Consider the following 12649-nt stretch of genomic DNA (forward strand, 5'->3'; position numbering starts at 1 on the left):
AGGCATCTTAAAAAGACTGAGACACACCAGAAATATCGGAAAGCACTTCAGAGTCCAATTGGATGTTTTCAGAGCTGTCTGCTGTGCCGATGGAAGCCTCGGACTCCAGTGTCTCATCATCCGATGCTCGTGGCTCCAGAGTCAACATCTCTAAAGTCAGCTCCTCTCTGTAGTTGCAAGCATTCACATTAGCACGTGAGCTGAACAGGCGTCATTAGGTACTTAGCAATTATGTGCAGCGACAGCATTTACTTTTCTTTTTGCAGGTTCTCAATTTGCTCCGTCAGCAATTTTTCCTCCTGCTGCATTACTGCTTGCTGATACTCGGAAATTTCAATCACAGAATCGTCTTCCTCTCGCTCCTCTTTAACTGTGTCCGTTAAAGAGAAGGGTCTTGGGCTCACGGGAGGTGAAGGGGAGTGAGCTTTCAGATGGCGAAAGGGACCTTTTCCCTGGAAACACAATCAACAGGATGATAGTTGACTTTAGGTTACATGGAATCCAATGGCAAATTCCCTGAAGTTCCATTGTGGGGAAAAAAAAACTGGCAAATATATTACTCTCTACTTATAGAGTAATTACTATAAAGAATATAATACTCTCCTCCATTTTTACACAATCAACAGGATGATAGTTGACTTTAGGTTACATGGAATCCAATGGCAATTTCCCTGAAGTTTCATTGTGGGGAAAAAAAACTGGCAAATATATTACTCTCTATTTATAGAGTAGTTACTATTAAGAATATAATACTCTCCTCCATTTTCACACAATCAACAGGATGATAGTGGATTTTAGGTTACATGGAATCCAATGGCAAATTCCCTGAAGTTCCATTGTGGGGAAAAAAAACTAGCAAATATATTACTCTCTATTTATAGAGTAGTTACTATAAAGAATATAATACTCTCCTCCATTTTCATACATTTTTGAAAAAGCTCCAAGGAGCCACTAGGACACAGCGCTAAAGAGAACCTATGGTTTCCGACCCTCACTATAGTATTACCTAGCGCATTTTCCAAAAGTTGGAATGCTATAAAATGTTAATAAAAACAAATGCAAAAGTGGAAGAGCCAGGTCAAAAGTTTAAACAATGAAAATGTCCTTTTTCAGGAAAAATATGTTTTCCTGTTTATGTATATTTTAATGGCAGCCCAGTGGGTGAGTGGAGGATGCGTTGGGCTCACAGTTCTAGGGTCCTAGGTTCAAATCCAGGTCAATTTATCTGTGTGATATTGGTAATTATTGTTACAGTTGAGTATGTTTTTAACTACAGTTGAGCTCATTTTAAAATGTTCCAAAGAGCTGCGGGCGTCATTTGAAATGGTTGGGTCCACCTGTTTGAAGTTTATATGTTCTCCCCGGGCCTGCCTGGGTTCACTATGGGTACTCTGGTTTCCTCCCACATTCCAAAGACATGCATGGGTAGGCTGTTTGGACACTCTAAATTGCCTCTAGGTATGAGATTGAATATGATTGGTTGTCTGTACCCCCGCGAACCTTATGAGGATGAATCATTTCAGTAAATTAAGGAATGCATTTTGGTTTTAAATTCTGTGTAGTCAACACATTTCCAAAAAGTAAGGACAAGGCCATCTTCACTACTGTGAGGCTCAGCCCCCTTCTTTGTACAACAGTATGCAAATCGGGGAGACACATTTTAATGGGGAAGCTTTCCAATTCTTGTATAATATACAGGCCTCTAACAGTTCAACTGTTTTGAGCGATCTTTGTAGCTCCTTTTTTTAAAGGCCTTTTTTTTATACTTGATCATGTTGCCAGTGAACCTAATTAGTGGTAATTGGTCTTTCAGCTGTTTGTTACATGTGCAATTGACCCTTATAACCCCATATCGCTGCCTGTTCCAGTTTTAGTGAATAATTATTGAATCCATAAAAGTTGTTTCCTCCTCACATTAACACATGCTCTCAGTTTAAACAAATTTTCTGTCAACTATCTTGTATTTTGAATAAAATATTAAATTTTGGCACATCCACATCATTGCATTTGGTATTTATTCACAATTTGTATAGCCAACTTCTCTGTAATCCGGTTTGTATTTATGCAGAAAGAAATGGTTCTAAAAATCTGATGGAAAGCAAATTTTAGTAGTTAAAAGTTACAGTTCGATCTCACCATTGATCTTCGGATAAAGGTCAGTCTGCATTTGGCCTTGTTTTCGGCAAACTCCAGAGTATTGATGTCCTTCAGTCGGAGTTTGTACTTTGTCATCTGTTCACATATGACAAGTTCGACACACCTGTGGAAGGATATAAATAGAATTGAGTGGGATTAATGGCCACATTAAGTAGTAATACATATTATTTTAGTGATGTATTTTCACTTGGCTGCGGTCTGCTTACGCTGTGGTCTTGCTGATGTCCTGGACACTCTGAAGGGGATCAATAGTGTCCGGACAACGGAGGATACAGGGAGCAAATACTATGGCCAAGGCATTAGCTGACATGCGGTTTGTCTCCTCTTGCAAAGAAATCCTGAACGTTTAAATTCAGTGTCTGAGTGAACCGGCAGAAATTTATGTAAAGATTATTTTTAAATCACTTGTGCTTACCTGACTAGATGAAATATGAGCCGCTCTAGGGTGTTCAGGTGAGTTCTGCTTAGCAGGTCGACAACGGAATACACCCCTCTGATCATTTCCTTTCTATCCTGCAAACCTGAAAAAGCACAAATGCTTGGTCATGTAGTTTTTTTTTTTTTTACAATTAAATGAACAGCGTGCAGTGGACATCATTTCAACATATAGTGAGGACTTACCCATTGCACGTATGAACTCTTCATAGAGCTCAAATGTCATCAGAGGACTCGGCAGTTCTCGCAACCACTGTTTAAAGACGCTGGCAATCACATGGATGTTGTAGTCATCCAGATTCATGTTCTCCACATCTGTGGCAACACAGAGAGGACAGAGCAGAACGATAAATTAAAGTGGAATCTCTGTTATTAGCCATTTTAAATGCTTACCACGCTCTGGTTACAAAAAAAAGCTACCTGTGTCCAGTCCCTGTCTTAGTTCTTTAATTTTATTGTTGGAGCCGGATTTTCGGTAAATTCCTTCAGTGTAGAGCCCATGCATTTCGATGTAGTTGATAAGCTTCTCCACCACAAGTGGTACTGTCCGCTCTTCATTTGTCAGACGTGACACCTCAACACCGAATTGTCTTGACGAGAGCTCTGGGTCGAACTGTACGGATACAAAAATATTGATTATCCAACAAATATAACCCCAGAAACATGAAGATTCTGACTTTCTAGTGACCAAGTAATACATTCAGTTCAACTATTAGTCTATCAACACCCTAATGCATTAATAAGTATACATGCTAAAAAGACATTTCAGTACGGTATGTTTCCGACGCACCTTCTTACTGCATTTGGTCGTCGTCTTTTGGCAGCACTTTCTGTGGCAGGCGTAACGGCACACTGGGTAAACACAGCGAGAAAAATCCAAGACATTATTTCCATTATCCACAGAAAGGCAGTGCCGCCTCATCGTTCAGCAAGTCGAGTCAAACTCGAGACCAAAACAACTTGATGAGCAACGCAGTGTAGCATTGCCTAGCATGGGGAAAATATGGAAGGAAGAAAGGACAAACTGTGTGGAGAAATGTCTGGAATAGCAGAAGCACAGACCCCATGAGTCCAGTTGAAGACAATCAGATTAGCAAGAGGATGGCAATTGGATGTCGTTGCAAAGGCCAGATACAAACACTAGACATGTGCCTTATGGTCCGGGGGAAATCATAAGGAAGTCTTTATTATGGTTTGTTTATTAATGTCTGCATGTGTTGTTGCGTTAATAAACAAGAAAAACGCTATCTGAGACTAATCGAATAAGGAAAAGTTAGGGTAAGTGCTATTTTAGGACATAAGTGACCTATTGTGTGCATTTTTTCATTCTCACATGACTGGTTAAACAAAAAAAGTGTTGTTTTAGTTAAGTAAAAAAAAAATAGAATTGCTAGTAGAATGCAGTATTTTCAAGAACAACATTGAAATGAGGAAAGACTATTTTTTTAACAAAAAAGGTGCAATGCTTTTGAAAATATATATATTTTTTGTATAGGTGTACTCACGTTTGCAAACCCAGGCACGGTCCATCATCCAGATGAGCGATGAACAGTATTCACAGTATGTAGGGATGCTATATTGGGTGGATTTGAAGATGTGGCCATTATGCTCCTCCACCTGAATGTACAAGTGGAATACATGTATTCACTCAGATATTTTCCTACCTAGTTGTCAAATAATGACCACTTGTATAGCATAATATAATATCCAATACAAATACAGGCAATGAAGATATATATGATGCTGATGGTGTCAATAAGGAAACCTACAACGTCTGCATCTTTTTTCCTCCGCTTTTTGCGTTCAGGTTTAGGCTGCTGTAAAACAAACACAGACATATTTGACATCTGATCACACTAGGTATTACCCTGTAGTATACAGTGTTCCCTCGGTTATCACGGTTAATGGGGACCGGGACCACCCGCGATAAGTGAATTTCCGCAAAGTAGGGATTCCCCTTCGAATATGCTTAATTTGAATTGAATTCAAATATTTTTTTATTTATTTATTTATTTAAATTTTTTTATTTTTATTTTTTTACCCCCTCTGTATACAGTACACTATATAGCATACGGGTAGAGAAAGTGAAATTCATGTTATAACAAAAAAAAACTGTAAAATATGTTGTTTCAAACTAAAATTTGTAATATTTTTTTTCTCCCAAAAAAAATCCGCGAATCTCTGAGTCCGCGGTAGCTGAACCGCGAAGTAGCGAGGGAACACTGTATTGAAAACGTCAGGATTGATAACCTATACTATGAAGACCTGAATAATAGTAGGTACTGGAATAATAGCAGGGAGTGGAAAATTCCAAATGAATTAATAATAGTAGGCACCGGAATAATAGTACTACTACTATACTAGTATTCATTATTTTTGGAATTTTCCACTGCCTACTATTATTATTTCATTTGGAATTTTCAACTCCCTACTATTATTCGGGTCTTCATAGTAGTGTGACTATCCTTGAAAAGATGGCGATGGCATTACCTTGGTTTGTGTGCTATCCAGGGATTTATACTCGTTAATGAACTCATCCAGGAAGACTTTAAAAGTGTTAACCCAAACTCTAACAGGAGACTCTCTCCAGTCCCTCTGCTCCTGCCGCATGGTCTTTTCCAGGATTTGCTCAAACAGAGCGTAAAGGTCCTTATAGCGGATGCTTTTACCATCATCCATCTGGTGTGAGAAGAGGATAGTACATTTTATGGAACTGTGGATACAATTTCACAGCCAAAGCAGATGATTCCATTGTAATTCTGTTAAGATTCCATACCGCCAATGCAGTGGAATAGGAGTTGAAGATATTCAAACGGAATTCCTTCAGTGCTCTTTTAAACACAACATCCACCATGGTGTCCTTCTTGCTATCCTCAGTGTCCAAGTCATTTATCTAAAAAGAAAAAAAACTGGTAAGCCACCTGTCTGGATGCTAAAAATGTATTCAGAAACAGATTGGAGTTCAAATTATTTCTATGAATTTTATGTATTTGATGCAGCAAACCACAATACAGAAACACATTTGGAAAATTGACCGACAAGCAGTGTCTTAGCCAAAAGTCACAATCGACTCTTCAAGGTAGGGAAAAAATGGATTTGCTTTTGGCATTACCTTCTTCATGAGAAAGTCATTCATGCTTCTGTAGTCATTCGTGCAGGTGAGAATTTGCAGACCGTCATTTGACAATTGATTAGGTTCCACAGCCACATTGGTGATTTTAACACTGCGTCTTCGCTTGACCTTGGGAGAAGGTTCCTTATTCTCTTTTAAGTCTCTAAACCCTCGGTCCAATGTTGGGTCAGGACTGCAGCGAGGCGACAGGTTTTCTTGACCTTTCAAACAAATGATACACACGCGCTCCTGTTCATCAATAATGATCATTTCTTTTCAAAAGATTTATGGTGTTTCAATAAAACTCATACTCAACAAAAACACAAAAATAATTTGATAATACCATCTCTCAGCAATGGCCCAGTTTCTCCATAATCTCCTTCCTGTGAATCAGCCCCACAAATCAGCTTCTCTCTGGAGGTCTTTTTATCACTCTGCCTGGCCTTGCCCCAGAAACGCATCTTTCCACGAACTCTACTAAACATTAAAGGAAAAAAAAAAACGAGTTAAAACAAATATATAGTCAATGCACAATATGTTTTAAATCTACAAATGGCATTGCTAATTCTGTTGATTACCCTAGTTTCAAGAAAAGGTCTAACCTTGCATCCTGTGAGTTCTTGCGCAAAGACTCTGATTTCCTTACATCTCCTGATGAAAGCACTTTGTGTAGACTCTTTTTTGCCTCTGGGCTTGCAGCCTGGTATAAAGAAGTGAGAATGTATTGGCTTAAACGGTAGACAAATCCAGTGGATGACTTAATTACAACTAAAGTAATTGCCTTTCAAAGTTACCCCTAAAGCAGTGTTTTTCAACATTTAAACCACGGCCCACTTTTTTTTCATTAACACAATTCCAGGGAAGGTCCCCAGCAATAAATGTAAAATTAATCTCTCTGATCTGTTAACAAACAAAAGTGTATTGAATAGGAATTATAGACACACAAAAAGAAAAAAAACATTATATGATCAAATTGCTATTTTCCTTGTATACCAAGGGTTAGTCTCTATTGATATAGTAACAGTTTTTGTTTGTGTGGCGAGTCATTAATTGCGCAATTATGGTTAGGAGTCAGCCAGTAGAGGGTAGGCTTCTCTAGGTTAGGAATGGGGATGGTACTCCAGAATTAATGTTGCCTGTAGATGAGCCGGTCAGGGCTATTTTCAGCCTGTAATAGCACATTTGCTTTTTACTTGTGTTTTGGACGGAGGTTCTGCGTGAGATTACATGCATAGCTTTTTAACACGGACAGCAGAATAGTTTTATCTGGAGTCCAGTTTTGAGTTAGCGTCTTTTCTTTTCAAAAGCCTCTCTTACGTTCTCTCTATTTAAGTGCTTCCAGTAATTAGCTACCTTTTACCACCTAGCTATATGAGGTATTATTAAAAGTTTAATCTGTCGACCATTGCATAGCAGACACTCCATAGGGCATATTTGCGGATTCATTTTCCAAAAGCATTTTTTTAAATCAATTAGAAATGGGAGATTTTCATCGGCACCCCAGAGTGGTTGAAAAACACTGCTTTAAAACCACAAATTTGGAAAAAAAGAAATCATCACATTTCCACTTAGAAAATGCACATTTTCTGTAAAAATAGTCAAATACATGCACACATTTGGCACAAAATGTTAGGAACAAAGCAAAAACAATTCAGTAACAACCTGTGAGAGGAAGAAAAAGGTAAAGTTATGTTAGAAAACCTTGACAATATAGGTTTAGTAGATGGTTTTAGTAGAAAGTAGAAAAACATTTACGAAATTGCCCTGCTTACATTGTATGTATTTAACAATTACGGTCGGTAAAGATCTTTGAAGAGGAAGTCTTTCATTAATAAAGTCAAATTAGTTTGCAAGATGTGTTTATCTTGAAAGACAGCTTTGTAATTCATTACAAAAATGTCTTCAGAATCATTTCAATAAAACAGATGTAGAAGCACAGAATAAAGAGGTGTGAGGCCTTCAAACTGTGGGTGTTAGGAGAAAAGAAGCAGAAGTAAAAGAATGTAGTTAGATCCATTGATGGCATCCATGGAACCCGTTACCATGTCGGAGTCACTAAAACAGGAGCCTCCTAGGCCTTCCTCTGTAGAACTCTGCTTGGAGAGAGGTAGAGGGGAATGTTGGGGGCTCGTAGCATCATACCCATCCTCATCTGAATCCCCCCCAAGGGAGAGAATAGGGGCCCGAGTGAGGAAGTCAGAGCGCGTCCGCGACATCCGGGCTTTCTTTTTGTACCCCGCTCTCCCCACCTGGAGTTCATCGAAAGCGATAAGATTGTGTTGAAATCAGTTGCAAGAAGCTACAGTCCCAGTCCTGCCTTTAGCCTTCTTTGAGTATTGTTTCATAGGTGCAACACATAAATGGACCAGCCAAAACACACTTCGTTCATTCAATTAGTTTTTCAATTCACCAAAATAGTAGATTGAATTACATTGTTAAAAAAAAGTACACAAATGTAAAGAAAAAATGCATACATCACGTGATTTTGGTCCTTTGGGTAGCCTGGAAACATATATTGACCCCTCTGTGGGGGCGGTTTGGGGGTTTTCCTTGGTGACATCAACAGTGTTGAATCTGAAGAGAAAAAAATGGAGGGGGTCAAAGAATCAATATATGTCACACAACATATGATGCACAGAATCACATTTTCATCTGTCGATACAGTTCCGATAACACTGATAATAATTTTGTATACACCTCTTAAATAAATGTCTTTTAAAAATGTAATTTAGTGTGGTTATTGTGTATCTCTGGTAAACCAAAAAGATTTGGCACTCTGCTTGTTTAATTTTTCTTCAAAAACAAAATGAACAACCTACTTCTATTGGTAAATTGCTAAGTTTCCAAGTGTTGCTGCAGTTGCAGTGACAATGCTAATTTGTACAGTGTCCGGCCGGGTGTGATGATTGTAAACGGACCCTCTCATTCGGGTGGGGGTGTGAATTAAATTGTTAGTACTTGTACTTGGCCAGAAGAAAAGTTGCATTATGTATGTTAAGAAATAATCTTATTGTACATTAGTAGTAACAGAAATAGGTTTTGTCAATTTAGATTTTAATCATATTTTCCGGCTTTTAATTGTATTAGTTTTTTTTTGTCCAGTGATATGGTGTAGATAAGAATGTGTTTCAGGAATGAATTATGAAATGGAGTGCCCAATACAATAAGTAGCAACAAAATAATGTATAAAATCATTCTGGATTAAGATAAATGCATTCACTTTCTCGTAAGATCATAAACTTTGGTTCAAATTATCAAAAAATTTAACAAGATGCTTAAAAATAACAGTTTTAAGTTTAATGCTTCCTTTAGCTTATGTTCAGGCTAAAGAATGACTAACAATTAAATGACTTTTTTGGTGTTGAATATAGTCGAACAAAGCTTGCAGTATCAGGAAACTTAATAAAAAATACGGCAATTGAAAGCTGATTTGGCTGTGGCGAAAAAAAATGGGGTAATCACAGGAACACTTTTTTGGCAGGAGCTTAACAACAGACTTGTTATGCAGTTTTTCTTTCAGCTTACAGTCAACTGTAAAGCAAATACTAAGAATTACACATGGTAAGCTATAGGCAATGGTATAGCGCAGGAGTGGCCAACTCCGGTCTTCGAGAGCCGCTATCCAGTCTGTTTTCCATATCTCCCTCGTCTACCACACCCGAATAGAATAATCAACTCATCAGCTGGCTGTCCAGAAGCTTCATACTGCTCCCAATGATTTGATTCAGGCGTGTTGGTGGAGGAAGACATGGAAAATAAGCTGGATAGGGGCTCTCGAGGACTGGACTTTGCCACCCCTGGTATAGAGACTTTAAATGATGGCTAACTCACAGCATTGATGAAATTAAAGCATTAATGGATTTAATACTTACTGAGAAAATGTTACTTTGTCCTTGGGAGAGAAGAAGATAGTCCCTGAACTCTGAACACGTTCTACCTTCTTGGTGGCTGGTCTTGGTCTGGCTGCCCTGTCTTTGGACTGAATGGTGAGTTTGGGTGCCCAGCCTTCCACTGCAGGGTTGCCATGTTTATGCCTGTCTGTGGATGCAGAGGCAGATGGAAAAGGCGGCTTGGGAACAATGACATTGCTGGGGATAGTTCCTCCTAGCTGGGAGTGGACCAAGTGACCAGACGATTCGGAATGGGTCCTACAATGAGGAACTATCCCTGGTGTTCCTTCCATGAGCAGAGATCTTGGTCTAAGTGTTTGGCTTGATATGGCATGCCCTCCAGCATCTTGTTCACTTTGCCTTCTCTGGTGTATCTTCTGCAGAGCCTCATCCTTCTGTTTCTCAAACATCTCGCTCTCATATTGAGCAAAGAAAAGGCGCTGACGTTCCAACGCTTCTTTCTGCTGTCTAATCTGCTCCATCATCTCCCTCTCGTTCTGTTGTTTCTGACTGCGCTGCCTCTCCTCTTTCTCCTCGTTCAACCTCACCAACTTATCCAAAACAACCTTATCAACCTGAGGGAGGACGGAATATGGCTCATGAGGGACTGGATGCGGAACACGCCCTGGCATTTCCCCCTGAGAAAACGTTTTGCAAACCTTAACACCAGGATGGGTCAGCTCGTTCAGCTCTTCACTCAGTGGGGTTTCTTTCTGCATGCTGATGACCACCACCACCGGTTTACGTGTTGAGTCTCGCCTTTCTTTCAAAGATTTAGCAGTGGTGGATGTGGATGTGGCAACCTTTGTGCTCTGCATGGCCTTTTCACTTGGATGACTAGGAATTTCAGCGAAGCGGCTTTCGTTAGCAGGCCCGAAGAAAGGTGGGATGTAGTTCTCGAGTTTGGACGGATGTGTGCATGAGGCGGCAGGTTCTATTTGTTGATGAAAATGACTTCCAGCATCTGAAGGTGGTATTCTGTTCAGTTGTTCTGTCTTTGGGCTAAGGGGGAATGCCTCAATACAAGGATTTAACGGTGCTCCGAGGGAACCAATAGGTGAGCACAGGTCCTCGCTATCAGTCACCTCCTCAGTAGCTTTGGGAGCATCCTCAATACTCAAGAGTTCAAAGCTGCCTTTGGAGCTCTGACTGTCAGGTGTGCCCTGTGGCGAACACAGAGGTGGGGTGATGGAGGACACAAATTCCAAAGACCATCGCCTTTCCTCCGAACTTGGCGGGCTTCCGCCACAGGTCGCACGGACCTTGAGGAGCTCCAGACTGAATTTAGCTTGCTCCAGCTCTCGCATGCGCCGGCTCTCTCTCTTGGCCCGGGTAGTTTTCTGGCTGAGCTCATCATGTGCTCTGAGCTTCTCTCGCACCACAACTGTGGATGTTGTGAGAGAAGGCGGCACCTCAGATTGCCATGTAGGCGAGCTGGCGTATTCTCCCGCCATGCCTCCCACCTTCAACTCTCCGTCCGTCCTGCCAAGGACATTGAGTGTCTTTTCCCGGTCCTGGTAAGAGAGGTCCTCTTCTGGTGAAAAGATCAACAGTCCATTCTCCTTAAGCTTTTGTTCGTTTTGAAGTTGTCTGAAGCTGGTCAATGAAAGGAAATCGGCAACGTTTTAGGTCATTTAAAACTTGTTTGGTCATGGTCACAACGTTCCTTCTACAAATATTGAAATGAGTATTTTAAAAACAGAACTTGTATTATCTATTATATAAAAATGTTTTAATGTCAATTATGACTGGATTTTAAAGCCAATAAACACCATTATAAATGAATACTCAACATGATTTTGTGTTGGATTTTGACCTAAAAGTTCGTGCTCACTTTGTTGAGATTGTTTTTCCTTTTGGGAAGGACGTTAACTAAAATTACTACTCCTCCGTTAATCATGGACGTTAAAGACGTTGAAATTTGGTAGGTATATTCCAGGAATGTATATGCATTGATTGTCTCTGGGCTGATTAAGTACATTAATTATACTTGTTGTTGGGTGGAGGTTCCAAATTGGTCAGTCAATGTCTTGGTTGTGTGTTTTTTTTCCCTTTAAATATCTCTGGACTGATCAGATGTTTAGGAAGCGAAATGGTAAAATTTTAAAGGGGTGTTTTTTTATTTTTAGGATTTATTTCCCCTTAATTGCTTAAGTTACATTCATTAAAGTGAAAGCAGCCTTTGAATAGCTGTCCACTTTAGTTGCACTGTCTGTGAAATGGTTAATACAATTGTTAATAAAAGAAAAATTTGTCAAATCAAAATGAATAAATACAGAAACACAATACATTATTTTGCTTGTCACAGACGGCGATGGCCAATTAATTTAAACTGGGAAGGTGGGCTTTGAATATATTTTTTTGGTGCCATTGATGTTGAATGACTGTAGCCAGCCCTGCCATTCATAATGGATTGCGTTTTACTACTGACGGTGGCAGCCAATAAGTTAAATAAGTACAAAGTGCTGTTACACGCCTTACCGTTCTCGAGCGAGGTACCCTCGGATGAAGGCCTGGAGGTGTATGGCAGCAGAGTAGAGCCGCAAATAGTTCTCTCTCACTCGATGACAGCGCCAGGCCGTCTGAATGACCAGAGATGCCGTGCAACGGCGACACAGCCACAGTCGCCATGCCCTCTGAAGCACTAATGCGGCCTCCTTCCACAACCTGAACCTTTGACGTTGCCTGCACGCACGCCAATGTGTCTGCAGGCACAACGCTGCCTCTATATAAACATTCTGGTCGATTTGCTCTTCTTCGTCTTCCAAGGATCGGTACGAGCGCCACCATTTCTGTCAGCAAAAATGAAAAAAAAAAAAACATTGAAGGACCTGTATTTAGTGGGCGCTCATCTTTCTGTGGAACACAATGTTGTGTGTAAAACTGGAAAATATATGCAATTATTGATTCCATATGAGTAAATGGTGGACTAAGGAAATACCAAAACAGGTAAATAGGGATTTATAGTGGATGTACCAAGCTATAAGGTGCGACAGATTATTAGACACAGTAATAGTGGTGGTGGTGGTGGTTCTGATAGTAGTATAAGTAGTAG

General features: G+C 39.9%; 1 protein-coding gene across 10 annotated transcripts in view; it reads right to left on the reverse strand.

Annotated features, from left to right (window-relative positions):
• The window catches only part of myo9aa (myosin IXAa), a 68735-nt gene that overhangs the window by 1394 nt on the left and 54692 nt on the right, over positions 1–12649 (reverse strand). For 5 of the 10 annotated variants that reach the window (XM_077712559.1, XM_077712562.1, XM_077712557.1 and 2 more), the window contains 19 exons: positions 12076–12386; positions 9577–11190; positions 8179–8278; positions 7747–7953; positions 6307–6404; positions 6048–6181; positions 5705–5925; positions 5369–5485; positions 5083–5271; positions 4362–4409; positions 4098–4209; positions 3383–3444; positions 3013–3205; positions 2779–2907; positions 2573–2678; positions 2364–2495; positions 2137–2260; positions 253–452; positions 28–167 (listed from right to left, as the gene is read on the reverse strand). In XM_077712559.1, coding sequence (XP_077568685.1) covers positions 28–167; positions 253–452; positions 2137–2260; positions 2364–2495; positions 2573–2678; positions 2779–2907; positions 3013–3205; positions 3383–3444; positions 4098–4209; positions 4362–4409; positions 5083–5271; positions 5369–5485; positions 5705–5925; positions 6048–6181; positions 6307–6404; positions 7747–7953; positions 8179–8278; positions 9577–11190; positions 12076–12386 — 4237 coding nt within the window. The remainder of the gene's footprint in view (positions 1–27; positions 168–252; positions 453–2136; positions 2261–2363; positions 2496–2572; positions 2679–2778; positions 2908–3012; positions 3206–3382; positions 3445–4097; positions 4210–4361; positions 4410–5082; positions 5272–5368; positions 5486–5704; positions 5926–6047; positions 6182–6306; positions 6405–7746; positions 7954–8178; positions 8279–9576; positions 11191–12075; positions 12387–12649) is intronic. The other 5 variants (XM_077712560.1, XM_077712567.1, XM_077712563.1 and 2 more) reach the window with 4 other exon arrangements.

The sequence above is a fragment of the Stigmatopora nigra genome, chromosome 3 (assembly GCF_051989575.1).
Source record: "Stigmatopora nigra isolate UIUO_SnigA chromosome 3, RoL_Snig_1.1, whole genome shotgun sequence".
Taxonomy (NCBI): Eukaryota; Metazoa; Chordata; class Actinopteri; order Syngnathiformes; family Syngnathidae; genus Stigmatopora; species Stigmatopora nigra.